Genomic DNA, 16,211 nt, shown 5'->3' with positions numbered 1-16,211 from the left:
AGCTCTCTCATTCAACCCACATAATCCATGTCTCCAAATCCTGCTGTCTCTACCTTCACAGTATCACTGAAATCCAAACTGCTACTATATTGATCCAGGCACTAATTATAAGTCACCTTGAATACTGCATCTGCCTCCTTGCTGACCTCCATGCCTCCTGTCTCTCCCCACTCCAGTCCATATGTCACTTGGCTTCCTGGATCATTTTTTAACAAAAGTGTTCAGTCCATGTCTCCCCACTCCTCCAGTGGTTTCCCATCCACCTCCACATCAAATAGAAACTTGTTACCATCAGTTTGAAAGCACCCAATCACCTTGCCCCCTCCTACCTTACCTCACTGATTTCCTAGTACAACCTAGCCCACACACTTCACTCCTCTAATGCCAACCTATTACCTCTAACTCAATCTCATCTAGTTTGCCACTAACCTTTCATCCACATCTTGCCTCTGGCCCTCCATCTTCCTACCAGACAGATGATCACTCTCCCTACCTTCACAAACCTTATTAAAAGCACATTACCTCCAGGAGTCCTTCCCTGTCTAAGCCCTGATTTCCTCTTCTACCACTCCCTTCTGCATCACCCTTCCTCTTGGATTTGCATCCTTTATTCACTCCTCCTTGAGACCCACAGCAGTCCTGAACATATCCATAATTGATTTATTTTTATCAATGTGAGTCTTCCCACCTAGAACGCAAGCTTGTTGTAGGCAGGAAAAGTGTCTACCAACTCTGTCATATTCTACTCTCCCAAATAATCAGTCAATTCATCATATTTACTATGCACTTACTATGTGAAGTGCACTGTACTAAGTTCTTTGAGAGTACACTAAGAGAACTCTTAAGAGAAGCAGCGTGGCTCAGTGGAAAGAGCACGGGCTTTGGAGTCAAAGGTCATGGGTTCAAATCCCATCTCTGCCACTTGTTAGCTGTGTGACTTTGGGCAAGTCACTTAACTTCTCTGGGCCTCAGTTCCCTCATCTGTAAAATGTGGATTAAGATTGTGAGCCCCCCGTGGGACAACCTGATCACCTTGTAACCTCCCCATCACTTAGACCAGTGCTTTGCACATAGTAAGTGTTTAATAAATTCCATTATTATTATTATTACACTACAACAGAATTAGCACACGTTCCCTGCCCATGAGTTCTTCAAGCAGTAAGGACTCATGAAATATGACTGACTGACTGAAGGAGGCAACCTTCTCATGGATCTTCCCAACATCCTGCTGCCACTTTTCAAAATAGAATACTGGACTGGGTGGACCTGGATCTCACCAAGTCATGGCCATGCATATGTTCTTCTGTCTCTCACCTCTCCCTTTCTCATGCTATCAAGTTCAAATTTCTTATGTTTGCTTCTACAAAGATTAATTTTCCCATACATGTTTAATAGATAGCAGCTAAATGGATTAGCTAAACTACAATATATTTGCAAACTCAATGTAATCCTTTAGCATGGCAATAGCAAAACTAGGGATTGTGTTGAGCTTGTTTATTTCAATTGATTGATGCACAAAAATTGTACCCTTTTACTCAGGAGAAACAGTTTAGATGAAACTGCCAGAAAAATTCTTATGATGTTCAAGCAATGAGATAGGATGAAGGCAGCAACAAGGAAGAAAAGACTACAATTACAGTCATGGAAATATTTGTCCATTTTCTCTTAATACAATGAGATGTTGGTCAGCCTTGGTCAGCCATATATTAGTGACCAAGTGGATTCCTAATATCTGCAGCCAATCATTTCTCTCATATTTATATATTTTTCTCTTATTTGGGATCTTCGTGTTCAACATTGTCACTGATTATTTTCAACACTCAAATAGACTGAAAATTAAGGTTGCTAATTCAATATATACCTGTAAAAATATAGTCACAAAGTAAAAATACTAACCATAATGATTGTGACATTTTTTAAGCACTTACTAGGTACTAATCATTGGGACAGATACAATACAATCAGATCAGACACAGTCCCTGCCCCAATAGGATGCACAGTCCAAGGGGGAGAGAGAACAGGCACTGAATCCCCATTTTACAGAAGAGAAAACTGAAGTAAAGAGATATTAAGTGATGTGTCAAGGGTTACACAAGTGTGCAGGGGGCAGAGCTGGAATTAGACCCCAAGTCTTGTGATGCCCATTTCAGTTATTCTTTTTAATAATAACAATAATGATAATAATAATATAATAATAATGTAATAACAATGGTTTGTTATACACTTACTATGTGTCAAGCACTTTTCTAAGCACTGGGGTAGAATCAACATAATCAGTTTGGACACAGTCCCTGTCCCTCATGGGGATCCCAGTCTTAATCCCATTTTACAGATGAGGTAACTGAGGCACAAAGAAGTTAAGCAACATACCAAGATCACACAGCAGACAAGGGGTGGAGCTGGGATTAGAACTCAAGTCCTTCTGAATCCCAGACCCATGCTCTGTCAACTAGGCCATTAAAACACGACGTGGGTAATGGCTGCAGCCTTGATCCGACATTTATAATATGTCCCACTTCACCCTAAGAAGTAGTTACTACCCATACCTGGAAAATGATAAGGGGGATCACACAGAAGCACCAGTCCAATTCCCTCCTTCACTTTGACCTCAGTGCGCTCCTCTGGTGGAAAAGGATCAAGATCTATTCAAAAAGAAAAGTGAAAACATTTTACTCCCAGATATTTCCAACCACTGAAAGCACTGTTTCCAAAGACACAGAGTTAGGGCTGCAACTTCAGGCTGACTCTTTTCATTCATTCATTCAACTGTATTTATTGAGTGCTTACTGTGTGCAGAGCACTGTACTAAGTGCTAACAGGGCAGTTCACAGCCCGAAGACAAAGGCATTTGGTGCCTGTAGCTCTTCTCTCTGTGTTAACACTGAGGTCTGCAGGGGCCCTAAACCATCACAGACACGAACAAAGCCTGATATGAGAACTCTTGAAGATCATGAGAATAATAACAATATTAACTGTTGTGTTTGTTGAGTGCTTACTATGTGCCAGACAATGTACTAAGCTCTGGGGTGGATAAAAGCAAATCAGGTTGGACCCAGTCCCTGTCTCCCATATGGCTCACAGTCTCAATCCCCATTTTACAGATAAAGTAACTGAGGCACAGAGAAGTGAAGCGACTCCCAAGGTCACACAGCAGACAAGTGGGGGAGCTATCCACTACACCATGCAGCTTCATACCCTTGCCATGTCTTCGTGAAGAGAGGACAGGAAGGGCATTAAGTAAAATACTACTGCTCAGAAAACAAAAGTGCACAAATGTAATGAATTACAGTTATGCTAACTTTTTTCCCTGCTTTTCTTATTTTAAAAAATATGCCCAACAATAACTTCCTATTCAGCATTTATTTTTCAAAGTTCGAACAAATGGATTTGCCAAAGATTCATCAAATGAAACCTAAGTATTTAATAAGTATGGCATTCATTAAGCACTTATGTGTCAAATACTGTTGTATGCACTGGGGTGGATAAAAGTCAAACAGGTCGCGCAGAGTCCCTGTTTTATGTGGGTCTCACAGTCTAAGTAGTAAGACATTTTGCTAAGACACACCTGGCCAGTATTCAGTTCTTAAATGATCAAACATTTTTATTACACAGTATTGCTGGGCATAAAATCTCCTCTCCTATCACTATCACATATTGCACCACTTTGAAACACGTAGAGGCTATTTCTCAAATTTAAAACTTCTTAAGTTCTCAAAAGCCAATATGATTCAACATAGTTTTGTAGGATTTATATGTTCACCCCAACGTTTTTTTTATTTATTTTCTGGATTGTTCTTTATATTCAAAATACAGAGATAATTCATTGTATGAAAAACATTTTTCATGGCAAATTTAATTTTAGTAGGACATTAGCGAGGGGAGGTAGGAAGAAGAGTTGGTTAAGTTCCTCAAGCTGATGGTAATGAGTTTCCATTTGAGGCAGAGGTGGATAACAGTAATAATAATAATAATAATGATAGTATTTGTTAAGCACTTACTGTGTGCCAGGCACTGTATTAAGTACTGTAGTAGATACAAGGTAATTGAGTTGGACACAGTACCTGTCCCACATTGGGCTCACAATCTTAATCCCCATTTTACAGATGAGGTAACTGAGGCACAGGGTAGTGAAGTGACTTTCGCAAGGTCACACAGCAGACAAATGACAGAGCCAGAATTAGAACCCAGGCCCTTCTGACTCCCCGGATCATACACTATCCACTATCATGGTTCAGTGGAAACAGCATGGGCTTTGGAGTCAGAGATCATGAGTTCAAATCCTGGCTCCGCCAATTGTCAGCTGTGTGACACTGGGCAAGTCACTTAACTTCTCTGGGCCTCAGTTACCTCATCTGTAAAATGGGGATTAAGAATGTGAGCGTCCCGTGGGACAACCTGATCACCTTCTATCCCCCCAGCACTTAGAACAGCTTTGCACATAGTAAGCACTTAACAAATACCATTATTATTATTATTATTACTGGGGGAAATAGACTTAATGGTGAATACTGCCAATCATTCGATTATCTCGCGACATAGTAAAAACACCTGTCTGTATCGTTTCTATTCCTTAAATAATAGATTTACTGTGATGAAAACTAAGGTAACAAGTGTAAACAAAAAAAAGTGAATCATTTTGGAGTAAAATAGAAAATGGAACAGCATAATAGTTAAAACTAATTGCATGTGAACCAATTACATTTAGGGATAAAAAATTAGAAATATATTGGGCTACATTTTCCTGTAAAATCTATGTCTTCCTTGCTTAAGATGGGGTTCCATCCATATTGTTGACCCGGATAATATAGATGATGTAGATAAGAAGAATTGTTTGATGTGCTTCACTGAGCAGCTAATCTATTTTCAGACAGGAAATTAATAAACCTCATTTTCATCAGTTTGATGTTATTTAGTATACCTAGAAACAGTTCAGACAATTTGTTTTCAAAATATTCATTTTTAAAATAGCACAAATAAGACCTTAGATACCAGAAATCAATAGGAATTAGCATTAGTAATTATTTAGCCAATCATTTCCAGTGTGGAATCATCTGGTTTAAGAATATTTGTTATTAGTTCAAAAAGTTATTCTTCCATTTACTCAGTCATTTTTTGGATATCTAGTCAGTGGATGTATATACTACTTTGACGGGGAACCGAACATAGGACATGGACTGTGTCTGGCCTGATTGATTTGTATCTTCCCAGTGTGTAGAACAGTGCTTGACACATAGTAAGCACTTAACAAATACCATACTTATTATATACTTTTGTTATCCATCTGTTTGAATGTTTAAAAATGAATGCTGAATAGTATGTTCTTGTTGGACACATTTTTTTTAAAGTAAGAAAGAAGCAAGGAAAAAACATTATCACGACTGTCATTTATTGTATTTGTGCACTTTTGTTTTTCTGACCAGTCCATACCTACCAATACAATTTTTTTTAAAACATGAATTTGATTACTGTTGAAACAATGGGAAGTATTACATAATTGCAAAGGGCTAGGGAATTTCAGACCATGATAATTACCCAGGAAAGTCAATTCTACAGATTACTATTCTATGTAGAGGTAATAGAATAAAAGTTAAATAAAGCCCAATCCATCACCTCGCCAAGAGATGCAGGCATGGAATGGAAGCATTGGAGTTGGGAGTCTGAAGGATACAACGTTCTCGGTCCCCTGGCACCTATCTTCCCAAAAAGATTTAACTTTCTTTAAACCACAAAATATACTCGTACTGAGTTTTGAGCTTAGTAAAAAGTCACAATTTAATTACATTATTTAAATGTTTTTGGTGAATTGGCAACAAAGGTCAAGCGGGGGGTTTTTTTGTTTGTCTTGTGCGAGGCACTGTACTAAAACCTGGGGTAGATACAAGTTATTCTGGATGACACACTCCATATCCTACATGGCGCTCACAGTCTAAATCCCCAATTTACAGAACACCCCACCTCCGTCTGCAATCATTTTGGTTGTATATCCACAGAGTTTTCTTTGGCCTTTTTCTTAGATTTCTAAAAAGGCATTCTTCAGGCCAGAGAAAAATTCCTCACTGGTCTCTGAATTACCAATCAGTCAATCAATGTCAATCAATTCTGATTGTTCACTGCAAAGCACCGTGGTTCAGTGGAAAGAGCATGGGCTTTGGAGTCAGAGGTCATGGGTTCAAATCCCGGCTCTGCCAATTGTCAGCTGTGTGACTTTGGGCAAGTCACTTAACTTCTCTGGGCCTCAGTTACCTCATCTGTAAAATGGGGATTAAGACTGTGAGCCTCCGTGGGACAACCTGATCACCTTGAAACCTCCCCAGCACTTAGAACAGTGCTTTGCACATAGTAAGTGCTTAATAAATGCCATCATTATTATTTTATTATTACTAAGTGCTTGGGGGTGTGCAGTGTAATAGAGCTGGTGGACATCATCCCTGCGCACAAGGAGATTCCAGACTACAGGGAAGGACAGACGTTTAAAAAAATTACATATATGGGGAAAAAGCAGGGTATAAAAATACATACATAAATTTTGTGGGGCTGAGTGGGGATGCTGAAAACCAGGTATTTAAGGGGTATGGATCCAAGAGAGTTAGGGTTGCAAAAGGGTGGGTGAATAGGGTGAATGAGGCCTAAGGGAAGGTCTCTTGGAGATGATATGATTTTAATAGGTCTTTGATGATGGAGAGAGTCATGGTCTGTTGGATATGGGAAAGAAGGGTGCTCCACACTAGAGGGAAGCAGCATGGCCTAGTGGATAGAGCATGGACCTGGAAATCAGAATGACCTAGCTTAGAACTCAGCTCTAGCCCTTTTCTGTCGTGTGAGCTTGGACAAGTCACTTCACTTCTCTGTGCTTCAGTTACTTTATCTGCAAAATGGGGATTAAGATTGAGAGCCCAATGTGGGACAGGGACCAACCTAATGACCTTGTGGCCCCCGGTTCCTCCCCCTCCTCCTTCCCTCACCCCCAACGATCTGGCCTCCTACTTCATTAACAAAATTAAATCCATCAGGTCCGACCTCCCCAAAGTCTCTTCCCCCCTTTCTCCAACCCCCCGGCTCTCAACACTCTCTGCTACTCTCCCATCCTTCCCAGCGGTATCCTCAGAGGAACTCTCCTCCCTCCTCTCAAGTGCTACTCCGGCCACCTGTGCTTCTGACCCCATTCCCTCTCATCTTATGAAATCTCTCGCTCCATCCCTTCTCCCCTCCTTAACTTCCATCTTCAACCGCTCACTCTCCACTGGTTCCTTCCCCTCTGCCTTCAAACATGCCCATGTCTCTCCCATCCTAAAAAAACCCTCTCTTGACCCCACCTCACCTTCTAGTTATCGTCCCATATCCCTCCTACCATTCCTTTCCAAACTCCTTGAACGAGTTGTCTACACGCGCTGCCTAGAATTCCTCAACAACAACTCTCTCCTCGACCCCCTCCAGTCTGGCTTCCGTCCCCTTCATTCCACGGAAACTGCGCTCTCAAAGGTCACCAATGACCTCCTGCTTGCCAAATCCAACGGCTCATACTCTGTCCTAATCCTCCTCGACCTCTCAGCTGCCTTTGACACTGTGGACCACCCCCTTCTCCTCAACACGTTATCTGACCTTGGCTTCACAGACTCCGTCCTCTCCTGGTTCTCCTCTTATCTCTCCGGTCGTTCTTTCTCAGTCTCTTTTGCAGGCTCCTCCTCCCCCTCCCATCCTCTTACTGTGGGGGTTCCCCAAGGTTCAGTGCTTGGTCCCCTTCTGTTCTCAATATACACTCACTCCCTTGGTGACCTCATTCGCTCCCACGGCTTCAACTATCATCTCTACGCTGATGACACCCAGATCTACATCTCTGCCCCTGCTCTCTCCCCCTCCCTCCAGGCTCGCATCTCCTCCTGCCTTCAGGACATCTCCATCTGGATGTCCGCCCGCCACCTAAAGCTCAACATGTCGAAGACTGAGCTCCTTGTCTTCCCTCCCAAACCTTGTCCACTCCCTGACTTTCCCATCTCTGTTGACGGCACTACCATCCTTCCCGTCTCACAAGCCCGCAACCTTGGTGTCATCCTCGACTCCGCTCTCTCATTCACCCCTCACATCCAAGCCGTCACCAAAACCTGCCGGTCTCAGCTCCGCAACATTGCCAAGATCCGCCCTTTCCTCTCCATCCAAACCGCTACCCTGCTAATTCAAGCTCTCATCCTATCCCGTCTGGACTACTGCACTAGCCTGCTCTCTGATCTCCCATCCTCGTGTCTCTCTCCACTTCAATCCATACTTCATGCTGCTGCCCGGATTATCTTTGTCCAGAAACGCTCTGGACATATTACTCCCCTCCTCAAAAACCTCCAATGGCTACCGATCAATCTGCGCATCAAGCAGAAACTCCTCACCCTGGGCTTCAAGGCTCTCCATCACCTCGCCCCCTCCTACCTCACCTCCCTTCTCTCCTTCTACTGCCCAGCCCACACCCTCCGCTCCTCCACCACCAATCTCCTCATTGTACCTCGCTCTCGCCTGTCCCGCCATCGACCCCCGGCCCACGTCATCCCCCGGGCCTGGAATGCCCTCCCTCTGCCCATCCGCCAAGCTAGCTCTCTTCCTCCCTTCAAGGCCCTGCTGAGAGCTCACCTCCTCCAGGAGGCCTTCCCAGACTGAGCCCCTTCTTTCCTCTCCCCCTCGTCCCCCTCTCCATCCCCCCGTCTTACCTCCTTCCCTTCCCCACAGCACCTGTATATATGTATATATGGTTGTACATATTTATTACTCTATTTATTTATTTATTCATTTATTTTGCTTGTACATTTCTATCCTACTTATTTTATTTTGTTGGTATGTTTGGTTCTGTTCTCTGTCTCCCCCTTTTAGACTGTGAGCCCACTGTTGGGTAGGGACTGTCTCTATGTGATGCCAATTTGTACTTCCCAAGCGCTTAGTACAGTGCTCTGCACATAGTAAGCGCTCAATAAATACGATTGATTGATTGATTGATTGATTGTATCTACCCCAGCGCTTAGTTCAGTGCCTGGCACATAGTAAGTGCTTAACAAATATGACAATTATTAGTTTTACTATTATATGGGTAAGAGGTCAGTGTGTAGGTTGACATTAGAGGGTTTTAGTAGGAGATCAAGAAGGTGAGGTGGGAAGTGGAGAACTGATGTAGTGCCTTAAAGCTCTCTCTGGACAGTAAGGTCCCCTTATAGTCCAGGGATCTGAAACTGGGGAGTGTAGTTGTCTAGCGCGCAATAAATACGATTGAATGAATGAATGTTCATTCATTCATTCAATCGTATTTATTGAGCACTTACTGTGTGCAGAGCACTGTACTAAGTGCTTGGGAAGTACAAGTTGGCACCATATAGAGATGGCCCCTACCCAACAATGGGGTCAAAGTCTAGAAGATATGACAGGGGAGGGTGTTTGGATCAGTGTGGTAGCAGTTTGGATGGAGAGGAAAGGGAGGATCCTAGAGATGTGAATATGTAACAATATTTGTTTATTGTTTTTCTTTCTTTTAATGGCATTTGTTAAGTGCTCCATATGTGCCAGGCACTGTACTAAACAGTGGGGCAAATACAAGCTAATTAGGTTGAACACGGTCTGTGTCCCACATAAGGTTCACAATCTTAATCTCCATTTTACTAATGGGGTAACTGAGGCACACAGAAGCTAAGTGTCTTACCCAAGGTCACACAGCAGGTACGTGTTAGAGCTGGGATTAGAACCCAGGTCCTTCTGACTCCTTCTGTGATCTATCTACAAGGCAACATGAGGATAATGCTGTTAAGAGCTTGTGAGACAGGGAGGACAGTGGTGTTCCCTACAGTGATGGGAAAGACAGAGCTAGGTCAGGATTTGGGTCAGAAGATGAGGAGTTTTATTTTGGACATGTTAGGCTTGAGGTGTTGGTAGGACTTCCAAGAATATATTTCTTTAAGGAGTTGAGGTTGGACATGGATTGGTAGATTTGGGAATAATGTGCATAGAGATAGTAGTTGAAGCTGTGAAAGAAAATGCATTCTCCAAGGGAGATCTAAAAACAGAAGTAGAAAAGGACCCAGAAATGAGCCTTGAGGGACCCCTACTGTCAGACGGTGGGAGGCAGAGGAGCAGCCAGCCAAAGATTCTGAAAAAGAACCACCAGAAAGCTGGGAGGAGAACTAGGAGAGAGAAGTGTCAGTGAAGCCAAGGATTGACAATGTTTCCAGGAGAAAGGGGTGGTCCACAGTTTCAGAGGTCAGTAAGGATGAAGATGGCTTAGAGGGCATTGGATTTGACAAGGAGTAGGTCACCTGTAACCTTAGAGTGGGCAGTTTTACTGGACTGGAGGGGCCTGAAGCCAATTGCAGGGGGTCAAGAGAGAATTGAAGGAGAGGAAGGAGAAGCAGTGGATGCATTCAACTCACTCAAAGAGACTGGAAAGGAATGGTAGGTGAGAGATGGGGTGATAACTGGAAAGTGCTGCGGGGGTCAAGGGAAGTTTTTTTTAGGATAGGGCAACAAGGGCATGTTTGAAGCCAATGGGAAAGGAGCCACTGGAGAGTGAATGTTTGAAGATGGCAGTTGGGGAGGGAAGAGGGGAAGGGGAAAGTGATTTTTGTTCGTTTGTTTGTTTTTTAATGATACTGGTTAAGCACTTATTATATGCCAGGAACTACCACTACTAAGCCCTGGGGTGGATATGAGGTAATCAAGTTGAACACAGTTCTTGTCCCACAGGTGGCTCAAGGAATAGGATTGAATTCACATGTTACAGATGTTTTAACTGAGGCACAGAGAAATTAAGTGATTTGTCCAAGGTCACAGAGAAGACAAGTGACAGAGCTGAAATTAGAATACAGGTCCTCTGATTTTCAGGCCCGTGCTTTTTCCACTAAGCCATGCTGCTTCCGTTTTTGTAAGAGAAGAAGGGATAAGGTTGAAGGGGCAGATGGAGGGGTAGATTTTAAAATGAGGCAGATCTCCTCTTGAGATATTGCTGGGAAGGATGGAAGAGTTGAAGAGGGAACAGGAGAAGGGTGGGTCTGAAGAGATGCAGGTGGGATTTTAGAGAGATTTATCGTCAAATTTATCGACAAAATTGGCTAGGTCACTAGGTTCAAGGGAGAAAGGGGTGGAGGGACATGTGATTGAGGAGGGAGTTTAAAGTCTGAAACAGCTGGTAAGCGCAATGAGCATGGGAGTCAGTAAGGATGGAGAGTATTGTTGCTGGGTGGAGGAGAGAGCAGAGTTAAAGCAAGTGAGGATGAGCTTGAGGAGGATGAAGTTACTGTGGTGTCTAGATTTCTGCCAGCAATGCTCCTCGGCTCACATGCAAGAGTGGAGAAAGCATACTGTGGAGGTGTTTCAGGGCTGTGGCTCTGTGGTTTGAGTTAGATGGAGGGATAGGGGAGTGAGGGAGTTGAATTCCAGGGACTCACTCAAATTACAAGCAATTTTGCTGAGGAGCTTTAGGGGTCAACAATGCACTGATAAGCCATGAATTCACTTCATCCGATAGAAATTTGAGAAAATATGGCACTTTCCGCTCCATAGTCATAATCAGGTCCTGATGTTGAAAATTTTCCATCTCTCAACATTTTCTCATATACTAGCTTAAAACTGAGGTAGACCTTCCTAATAGCAGAGTTGTTCATTTGAAAATTCATGGCCCTCTGCCACTTCATCTGAAAGTTTAGGTTCTGGAGCACAAAGCTCTTATGTCTTATATGTACAGACTGTGCCTTGTCTTTGCCTCCTATACACAGTACTCTACTACTCTGCCAGGATTAGCAAGGGTACTAAAGCCTGAGGTTCATTTACTATTGGCACATTCATAGTGTTTACTGAACACCTATTATGCATAATGCATTGGGAAACACCAAGGAGAAAGTATATTCATTCATTCAATCATACTTATTGAGTAATAACTGTGTGCAGAGCACTGTACTATGTGCTTGGGAAGTACAAATCGGCAACAAATAGAGACGGTCCCTAACCAACAACAGGCTCACAGTCTAGAAGAGGAAGACAGACAAAAAAACAAAACAAAACAAAAAAACAAGTAGACAGGTGCCAATACATAATAATAATGTTATTTGTTAAGCGCTTACTATGTGCCAAGCACTGTTCTCAGCACTGGAGTAAATACAAGGTTATCAGGATGTCCCATGTGGGGCTTACAGTTTTAATCCCCATTTTACAGATGAGGTAACTGAGGCACTGAAAAGTTAAGTGACTTGCTCAAAGTCACACAGCTGACAAGTGGCGGAGTCAGGATTAGAACCCACGATATTTCTAGCTTCAAGAAGCTGGTAAATGAATGAACATTAAGCAGCAGAAAAGTACATATGAGTGATGATTGGGGCAGTGTGGAGTGCAGGGTGGTGGTGGTGGGGTACCCTGAAAGTGAACTATGACAGGAAGGGGGAGGGGGTCATTCCAGATAAGAAGGAAGCAGTGTGGTCTAATGAAAAGAGCATGGCCCTGGGAGTCAGAGGACCTGGTTTCTTATTCCGGCTCTGCCACCTATCTGAGTATGACCTTGGGCAGGTCACTTAACTTCTCTGGGCCTCAGTTTCCTCAACTGTAAACTTGTTTTCTCTCTTCCTTGACTGTGAGCCCTATGTAGGGTAGGGACCAGGGCTGACCTGATTAATTTGGACCTCCTCAAATTAACAAATACTTTAAAAAATAAAAAGTTGTGAACAATGCATCAGAGGCAGGAGAGTTTAGTCACTCAGTCAATCATATTTATTGAGCACTTACTGTGTGCAGAGTACTGTACTAAGCGCTTGGGAGAGTGCGATATAACAATGTAACAGATACATTTCCTGCCCACAGTGAGATTTCAGTCTAGAGGGTGAGAAATTTATTGCAAGCAACAGATAGTACTTTGTTCGGTAAAAGGGAAGAGGCCAAGATAAGTGGTAGCATGAGAAGAAAGGAAGAGAAAAAGAGGAACCCCAGCTGACAGAAAACCCTAGGGTCGATGTTAAGGAGGTTTTGTTAATATGAGAAGCAAAGGAGAACTATGGGGGAGATTTTTGTGAAGGGAGTAGTGTGTTCTAAAGGGTGTTTTAGAAAGATTATAGTAAGCTCCTCTAGGCTGTAAGCATCCTGTGGGCAGTAATCCTTTCTATCAACTCTACTGTATTGTACTGTACCAAGCATTCAGTACAGTGTTCTCCGCCCAGTAAGTGTTCAATAAAGACCACTGATGATGTGTGTGGATGGCAAGTGTGCAGGTGAGATCAAGAGGAACAGCGTTTAAGGTCTGGCTGCGTTTGCCCAAGTTGGATTCCAGAACCAAGGAAAGGATGACGAAATAAATGTGCTGTGCAAACTCTGGAGGTGAAAGAGAGTCAGAGTTCTTTTATTCCATCCAGCAAAGGGGAAGGGGAGATAGAAAGGGAGGAAGGGCTTGGAGGAATGTCACAACAAAGGTGGCGGAGACTTTTTGTCCCCTCTAGACTATGTGAGAAGCAGCATGGTTTAGTGGAAAGAGCCCGGGCTTGGGAGTCAGAGGTCATGGGTTCTAATCCCAGCTCTGCCACTTGCCAGCTGTGTGACTTTGGGCAAGTCACTTAACTTCTCTGTGCCTCAGATACCTCATCTGTAAAATGGGGATTAAGACTATGAACTCCCCGTGGGACAACCTGATAACCTTGTAACCTCCCTAGTGCTTAGATCAGTGCTTTGCACATAGTAAGCACTTAATAAATGCTATTATTATTATTATTATTATTATTATTATTATTATTATTATTCTCTGGGCCTCAGTTCCCTCATCTGTAAAATGGGGATGAAGACTGTGAGCCCCGGTGGGACAACCTGCTTACCTTGTATCTGCCCCAGCGCTTAGAACAGTGCTTGCAAGCACTTAACAAATATTATTATTATTATTATTATTATTATTATTATTATTATAAGGTCCTTGTGGACAGGAAATTCTACTAAGTGCTTAATAGAGTGGCACACAGTAAGCACTCAATAAATATCACAGATTGATGGATTGATGTGGATTTAAACACTGATGTGGATTTAAATGCATTCTCTTTAAACAATATCACACTGTGTCAACGCAACCGGAACAGGTTTAATCATTTTAAAATTAGCAACCACTTACATCCAAAACTCAGTAAGGCTTCAATGCTTCGCACCATTCCAAAGGTATTCGAAGCTAAACAAACATATTTTCCGCTGTCCTTCAATTTGTCAGGGTTATTGATAACAAGGTTGCCTCCTACCATACTGTAGCGATCACTTGTCAGGTCAATGTCCCAGTTATTCATTTTCCATCTGCAAGAAAAACACATGCATGTCACACACATCCAAGAGGAAACCCGACACTTGAGAGACTATCTGCAAAGCTAAATATTCCCAGAAGATTTGATAATCAGATTAGAGCAGGTGAAAGTTTAACTGTGTGGTATTATCAATTTCAAAGAACAGTCTTTCAAAATTGGTTCTATATGTGCTGGTCTCTGACCTACTCATTCATCTATTTAGGTCTTCAGCTTCTGTTCTTTTTAATTGCCCACAATGTGTTTGTGGGTAGGGAAGGCATGCACATATAAACACATCTCCCAGTGCACTCTTAGCTAAACTATTATTTAGTCAGGAACCTGGTACAAAATACTACTTTATTCTTCTTCGAAAAATGACAAAAGTAACTGGAAAAATTTTTGAAGACGATCAAAATAGCTTTTATTTCTAAATCAGCCTAAATGATCTTCAACATCTGTGTCCAGGTAAAGATACAATCTGGCCACCAGAGGGAGATCACACACTTTCATAAAAGTGAAAAGAGAAACTAATAATAACAATAATAATAATTATGGTGTTTGTTAAGCACTTACTATGTACCAGGCACTGTTCTAAGCACTGGGGTAGATGCAGGGTAATCAGGTTGTCCTATGTGGGGTTCACACTTTTAATCCCCATTTTACAAATGAGGTAACTGAGGCACAGAGAAGTTAAGTGACTTGCCCAAGGTCACACAGCAGACAAGTGGCAGAGCTGGGATTAGAACCCATGTCCTCTTACTCCCAAACCCATGCTCTTTCCACTATTCCATGCTGCTTCTCTAGACTAGAGGGACAGAGATACAGGGAAAAACAGTAAAAACAGAGAGAAGAAATAACGCACCCCCCAAAAGGAAAACAACAACAACAACAAAACCTCACGCTAATTTCATTTCCTAAGAACTCCACAGGATGAATCCTATGCGAAACCCTAGAAAGGCTGGCAGCTCTTATAGCAGTTGCTATGACTACATTGGTGCCTTGGACTCTGAGATACGAGGATTCTGAATTTCTGCTCCTCTAGCTAAAGTAGCCCACTGGTTTTTTTGTTTTTATTTTGTGTATTTTTATGTTGTTTTAGTATTTTATTGTTTCATTGTTTCTTGGGTCATTCTTTATATTGACTGATCATGAGCCCTCAAGGCCCCAGGACCATGTCTAATTTCCACATTTGGATTTGTTTCCCAAAATACTCTGTAAAAAGTAAGAGTTCAATAAAATACTACTTCTGCTACTACTTCTCTCCATCTTATTTGTATGCAAATAAGAACTTGAAGCAGGAGCCTTGCAAAATCACAAGGTTTTATCTGTAGAGACCGTGTATATAATTAAGTGTGTGGTAGTATTAATTTCAAGATTGAGTGGAACAGCGTTTAAGATCTGGCTGCATTTGCCAAAGTTGTATTCCAGAACTAAGGAAAGGATGATGAGATAAATGTGCTGTACAAACTCTGGAGGTGAAAGAGAGGCAAAGTTCTTATATTCCATACAGAAAAGGGGAAGGGGAGAAAGGGAGGAAGGGCTTGGAGAAATGTCACAACAAAGGTAGCAGAGACTTCTTGTTCCCTCTAGACTACAAGTTCCTTATGGACAAGGAATTCTACTAAGCGCATATTTGAACATATACATATTCAAGTGCTTAGTACAGTGTTCTGCACACAGTAAGTGCTCAATGAATGCGATTGAATGAATGAATATTCAAAGTAATTGCCCTAGATAAAATTTTGTTTTGAATTGACTGTGGAGTAGGTAAAGCTTATATGTAGCATTAAACAAATCTTAGTGGGGAGCTTTATACTTACAGAATCAATTGTTTTTATCTATACACCTCTACTGCTGCCTGAAAGCCTATACATCTGACTGAAAGATGGTTTTTCAGACCCTTCCCACCTCCAGTCCTTTCCTACCATTTTGCTGCTACCCTGGTAGCCTCAGAGGAAA

The 16,211-nt window shown here is 42.3% G+C and overlaps 1 protein-coding gene across 5 annotated transcripts in view; it reads right to left on the bottom strand.

The window, feature by feature from the left end:
• CNTN1 (contactin 1) overlaps positions 1-16,211 on the bottom strand; it is a 520,093-nt gene that overhangs the window by 188,430 nt on the left and 315,452 nt on the right. For all 5 annotated transcript variants that reach the window (XM_038769914.1, XM_038769941.1, XM_038769948.1 and 2 more), the window contains 2 exons: positions 14,093-14,265; positions 2,547-2,642 (listed from right to left, as the gene is read on the bottom strand). In XM_038769914.1, the coding sequence (XP_038625842.1) occupies positions 2,547-2,642; positions 14,093-14,265 (269 nt within the window). The remainder of the gene's footprint in view (positions 1-2,546; positions 2,643-14,092; positions 14,266-16,211) is intronic.

This window comes from Tachyglossus aculeatus, chromosome 2 (assembly GCF_015852505.1).
Source record: "Tachyglossus aculeatus isolate mTacAcu1 chromosome 2, mTacAcu1.pri, whole genome shotgun sequence".
In the NCBI taxonomy this organism is placed as follows: domain Eukaryota; kingdom Metazoa; phylum Chordata; class Mammalia; order Monotremata; family Tachyglossidae; genus Tachyglossus; species Tachyglossus aculeatus.
The sequence above is the reverse complement of the archived record's forward strand: the minus strand, read 5'-3'. Positions and strand labels throughout refer to the sequence as shown.